Source organism: Neoarius graeffei, chromosome 13 (genome assembly GCF_027579695.1).
Source record: "Neoarius graeffei isolate fNeoGra1 chromosome 13, fNeoGra1.pri, whole genome shotgun sequence".
Taxonomy (NCBI): domain Eukaryota; kingdom Metazoa; phylum Chordata; class Actinopteri; order Siluriformes; family Ariidae; genus Neoarius; species Neoarius graeffei.
The window spans coordinates 10,980,114-10,986,383 of NC_083581.1; the positions used below are offsets into that span (position 1 = coordinate 10,980,114).

Sequence of the window (6,270 nt, forward strand, 5' to 3'; positions counted from 1 at the left end):
AACTAGAGATGTGGGTGAGTTATCATGTATCCTTCCATAAATTTTAAAACACTGTTTTAAAATGAAAATGATCTTCATTCAGATGAGCATTTTAGTTCTGTCTCAGAAATAAACTCTGTCCATACTAACATACCTGAAATTGCATATCACATGACCATTCACGTACACTGGGCATGTGTAAGTCAGCATACAGTAAACAGCCGATACTGTTTGTTTTTTTCTGGAAAAAGGTCCTGTGATAGGAGTGTGATGAATTAGGGAAGGATAAGTCATGACATAATCAGGAAGTGACCCTATCAGAAAGTGAATGTGAAATGCTACCTGGGAGTTTTCAAACTAAAACACAATAAGCAGCATTTCCAAACATCTCCATTTTAGTGGCTTGAAAACTCCGGAGTAGTGTGGATGCCAGGCATGAATATAGCAAAATTGATGAGTTTCAAAACTAAAATATATGAATGTGGATGTACTCTTAGGGTTGTAATTGTCAGGTTAGCAGGCAACAGATGGATGTAAGTGCAGTAGAGAGAGTTTATGAAAGCAAAGGGGAGACAAATCCAAAAGGTTAGGCTAAGACAGACTCAAAGGCAGACAAGGGTCAGGCGAGGGACAAACAGGATATCAAAGGCTAAGACAAAGAGCAAAATCCAAAAATCAAATGTCAGAGAACCAGTTAAACAGTGCAGAATTCAAAGGCTTGGTAAAATTATAACAAATGTAAGTGAAAGTTTACTTCACAAAGAGCTGTGAAAATTAGTCCTTAAATAGGTGGGGTGTAATAGGGAACAGGTGCATGAAATCAATACTCGGGTGACTGTCAGCAGTGAGGTGTGTGTTGTGTGCTGTAATCCATGGTGACCATGTTTGCAGGCCACTGTGAATTCTGGGAAACTGAGTCCTGAGTGTTGGCGGGTGTATATGTACGGGTGTAATAAGTGTATGTTAGGAGTGTGTGTGTGTGTGTGTAAGAAAAATACCTTCTGTAGTCCATCAGAATAACTGACAGTCACACAATTCAACTCCAACGTGGAATATATTTATTTCCAATAACCGCCAGGGAGCGGTCTCCAGCCAGCCTAGGTTTTACATGACGTTATGTAGGATACAAATTATAATAATGTTCTGGTGATTTGGTTACAAAGAGCAAAGGAATTCATGCCCATTGGTAAAATAAATATTAGCTTTACACGGATTACCATAAATTATATTGAATTATCAGATAGGAAGTAGGAAACAAACCTTGCCTGGTCATCAAGTGACGTCGTCTTAACAGAGAGATGTGCTTACACATGTATTTTCAGTCCAAATGGAGGTGAAAACATCACTATAAACCCAAACTGCACAACATTTCTCCTTCTTTTATTATCTTCCAAACTTGACAGACTAAAAATTATGGTCCCAAGAAGAAAAATCGCCTCCACACAGTTGCACCTGCTCAAGATAAAAGAGACACTACAAAGCCATAATAAGCTTTTCTACAACCAGTGGTTCTATAAAGTCTCATTATATTGGATTAACTTCACTGAAATAAGAAAAGAAAGAAAAAGGCTGAAAAAAGTATGAATTTAAATTAAATTAATTCAACTACCATTATATGCATAGCCACTGATTGTGAGTGCTGATTGGTCAGCTGCAGTAAAACTTGTGATGACATAATCAGCTTGGCAGCTGGAATTCAAATATGCAAACATTTCAGTTACACATTTTATGTGAGGAATAGAGCACTTTTCAGGGTGTGCGTTTTCATTTTTATGTGAAAATGTGTGATGCGGAGCAACATGAAAGTAATTATTTTGTGGATTATTTTACAACAACAGCATATCCTGAAGTGTATTAATCTACCTTTTAAAAACAAATTTAATATCTTAAAAACACTTGTGCACTTTGTGTTTATTGATATGTTTGAACTCATTATTTTGTTTATTTTTAAATATTTTAAAATTTTGACATGTGCCATCATTTACACACTGGTAATGTAAGTGGACACTGTGTGTGTGTGTGTGTGTGTGTGTGTGTGTGTGTGTTCTGCCCCTCCTTTTCCCTTTCAGTGTGTATGCATGGGGGTGTTTGCACATGATCTCCATCCCCCTTTTTTTCCTCTACCTGACACACACACACACACACACACACACACTGAGCTCTCAGATTGCTGCACTCAGTGTCTGTAAAGTCACTATGCCAGAGACAGACACACACACACACACACACACACACACACAAACGCATGTGTACACACAGAGCACAGACATCCTTCTTCCTTCTTTCCTTTCTTTTAACGTAAAAAAAAACAACGTGATGGATTTAACCTTGGATCTGTTTTAATTTTTAAACAAGCAAACAAATAAAAACAAACTTTTTGGATTTTTCATTACATGGAGAATTTAGATACTTTTTTAAGTATTCATTTTTTGTTGAAATTGGCTTTGTTGTGGATTATTTTAGTTCTTTCATTTTCTCCCGGTGTTGGACATCAGGTTCAAGTTTCAAAGATTCAAACTTTTTAAAGGACGTTAAACATTTTTTCATCATCTCATAGAAAGCATCTCATTTTTTTTCTGAATGACAGTCACCAATTCTCATGCAAGTGATTTTTGAATCATTTTTTGACTTTATATCACCATAACGCAGAAAACTTCTGATGAATATATTCATGATTCTGTAAGTATCCTCAGAAACACCGCCTGATTATGACTCATTTATTATTATTATTATTATTATTATTATTATTATTATTATTTAGTAGTAGTAGTAGTAATGTAAAATATGTATCCTCTACATTTATTATTGAAGACTTTATTTGAAGTTGCTGTCGTCATCTTCAGGTTGTTTGAGGTTTACTGGTTTTTGTATTTATACTTTGTCGTTATTAAAGAAATATTACCTTAGGGAAAATTAAATTACTGATGGATTTTACTCTGATGAATATGTTTTGAGATTAAAGAGCCTGTAAAGTGACGAATGCAGAATTTCTGCTAAACAAGTGCCACAGTAATGAGCAAAACTTTTGTTTTTAATGAAAAACTTTTAACTTTTAATGTTCCATGTGGTTTTGGCTTAAAAAAGTTAATAAACGTTTATGATTTTCAAATGCAGAACGATATGATATTTACTGATTCATATTAATGAGTCACTATGTTCTCTAATGAATCAGTACATTCTGTAAAGACCCAACACTCGATCTATTTTGGACTCTAATACAGTATGTTGTATTGTCAATATAGTGTTAAATTATTCAACAGAATAAATAGCGAATATTTAATGAGTCAATGAAGTATCAAATGTCAAAGTACAATCTGTAATGAGTCAATGCAACCTTTAATGAATTGCTCAAATCTTTAATGAGGTAAAAGAGTCTTTAATGGCTGCTGAGTAAAAATTGACTCTTTAGTGTTTTATATATATATATATATATATATATATATATATATATATATATATATATATATATATATGAGTTAAAGGACTTTTTAATTATTCACTACAGTCTTCACATTTTAATGGATCATGAAATTCTTAAATGATTCAAACAGACTTTACTGATTCAGTGTGCTTTGCAATGAATCAGTGGAGTGTTTAATGAACCAACTGTATCTTTATCAATTCAGTATAAACTTTAATGATCTTTCACATTCATTTGTGTTGTACTTTTTTCTTCTCTCTATTTCTTCATTCTCCATCCAGTGTAAATTGAACGCGAGTGTGAAGACTCTGAGAAACTGACCTCGATGCAGACTGAAGGAACTGAACTGCAGTGACTTGAGCTCTGATTGACTCACGCTTTGTGTTACCAAAATGAACAATAAGAGACTTTGTACAGAAGGCTTTTTTTTTCATTGTTATCATCACAGCGGATCATGTAAAGTATCCACTGAACAACTTTAAGGTTTGTCAGTGAACTTAGAATCACCTGCTGCGCCTAACATTCACGTTTTGGATTTTTTTTTTCCGGAGGTGATTCGAGGTCTTCATTAGCTCCAACTTTAAGTGAAAACTGAAACCCTGCTCATTTTTGAAAGCATCTTAAGCTGACATTTTGTAAACAAATTCCATCACATGAGAATATTTATCTGGTGGAAAGGATTCTGTAACTGTTTGACTTTCACTCTAATGCTTGCCAGTTTGAGCAAAAAAGGACAGTAAGGTCTTTTTCCTTATCATCATCATGTTGGATCATGTCACGCCTCTGATGAACATGTTACATTCATCATTTTCCTGAAGTCAGTCAGTGAGGACTCATTTATCTATAAATGGCTCCAGTTTAACAAAAAAAAAGGTGACTCAGATTCTCAGATTTACTGTTTTTCATTGTCATGCTTCATGACTGTGGGCCATTTTAATTTTGTCTAGCCACAGTTTACATTTTTTTTGGTCATCTGATCAGGAAAAGTGTCCAATACAATTTTAAGCAAACTTGCTTTGAAACACTTTCTGAAAGAAAAAAAAATTCTAACATTGGCAAACTTATACAGAATTTTTTCTCCATCATCACTGTCATTATGTCAAAGTCTTCAGACCACGTGAAACGCCCAATGAATGCCTTCATGGTCTGGTCTCGAGCCCAGCGCCGGCAGATGGCACAAGAGAACCCAAAGATGCACAACTCTGAGATCAGTAAGCGTCTTGGTGCTGAGTGGAAGCTGCTAACTGACTCCGAGAAGCGCCCCTTCATCGATGAGGCGAAGCGACTCCGTGCGCTGCACATGAAGGAGCACCCTGATTACAAATACCGGCCAAGACGGAAACCAAAGACACTCGCCAAGAAGGAGAAGTTTGCCTTGGCCCTGCCATATGGCATGCACGCAGAAACAGAAACATTAAAGCCCACAGCCGACTCCCTGGTGCGCACTTCGGACAGAGCAAGGATCCTGTTCGCACCATCCATCTGTGCCAACCCATACTCCTTTTTGGATTTTGGATCTAAGATGGCTGACTTCTCTCCACCTCCGCCTCCTCCACCTCCTCTTCCCCCAGCAATGCCGTCATTTCCGTACCCATCATCGCTGAGTTTCCCACCTTTTTCTGGTGTTCACGCGCACACGAGCGCTCACAATCCGGCCTTTTTGATGCCTTGCAACTGTAGTGCATGGCCTTCATCGTCATCATCGCCATCATCATCTTCGTCATCTTCATCATCGTTTTCAACACCATTGGCATATATCCTACTGCCTGGCGTCGGAAAAGCACCGATTGAGCCGTACCACACTTATGCCACTGCATTATGAGACGAACAGCCAGCATGTAACGACTCATGAGGTTATGATGGAGAATGTGCTCCATAAAAACCCTAAATGTGTGTGACATGTGTGTGTCAAGAGAGAACAGTGTATAGAGCACTATAAAACACAAGAAAAAAGATAGGACATTTACTTTTAACGATGCACACACTCAATTGTGTGTGTGTGTGTGTGTGTGTGTGTGTGTGTGTGTGTGTGTGTGTGTAATTTTTTTAACCTATGAGGCAAAAAAATGTAGAACTGTTTAAAGTGTTTAAGTGTGAGCATGAAGTATTTTTAACGTAACACAATGTAGAAACTAATAAACCACTGTGTGTCATGCTGTGATAGGAAAATAATGAACAACAGGATGGTTTGATGAAACACAGTGACTGGTAGCATCTTGACATTTCCAATAACAGCATAAACCCAAGTGTTTTTTCCTCTTACACCACCGCAGTTTCCCAATGATTACAATTTCTCATTTATTAATAAATGATGTCATGCTTTTTTATCCATGTATTATTATGTTTAATATTGAAAATAGTGAGCCTTGCATATTTCATAAAAGTCATCCCATCACCAGCAAAATTGTTTTACAATTGCTCTCTTTAAGTTAACAAGGCAAAAAAAAAAAAACCTCCGTAAACTCCTCTGTCCTGAAGATGTCAGAAAATTAAAGTTACAGCTTCACCTCTGACTGTTGCAGAGTGCTGACACTGGAGACTCCTTCCAGAAATATTACACAAACACATTTCTCTTTAGGATGAGAGCATTAACATAAACCTGCAATACTGTCAGAGCTGCTGTTATAGGAAATTAACCAACACCTTCTGATCAATTAGAGTCTAGAACTCAGCAGTGCTGTGGTGTAACAGGGTTACAATGGAGCATATAATATGGATATATATATATATATATATATATATATATATATATATATATATATTGTGTGTGTGTGTGTGTGTGTGTGTGTGTGTGTGTGTGTGTGTGAAATTTGTAAAACTATTTAACTCTCTGAGTCAGCACTATAACACATTTAGGTGTGTGATGATGC

The 6,270-nt window shown here is 36.5% G+C and overlaps 1 protein-coding gene across 1 annotated transcript; it reads left to right on the top strand.

Moving 5' to 3' along the window:
* Nucleotides 1–2,119: 2,119 nt before the first annotated feature.
* sox21b (SRY-box transcription factor 21b) lies at nucleotides 2,120–5,727 on the top strand. Its single transcript, XM_060937243.1, has 2 exons — nucleotides 2,120–2,658; nucleotides 3,682–5,727. The coding sequence occupies exon 2, from the start codon at nucleotides 4,497–4,499 to the stop codon at nucleotides 5,220–5,222; it is 726 nt and encodes a 241-aa protein (XP_060793226.1). The 5' UTR covers nucleotides 2,120–2,658; nucleotides 3,682–4,496; the 3' UTR covers nucleotides 5,223–5,727.
* Nucleotides 5,728–6,270: the final 543 nt, after the last annotated feature.

Coding starts and splice junctions, on each gene's coding strand:
- sox21b (XM_060937243.1), top strand. CDS start 4,497: ATGTCAAAGTCTTCAGACCACGTGAAACGCCCAATGAATGCCTTCATG.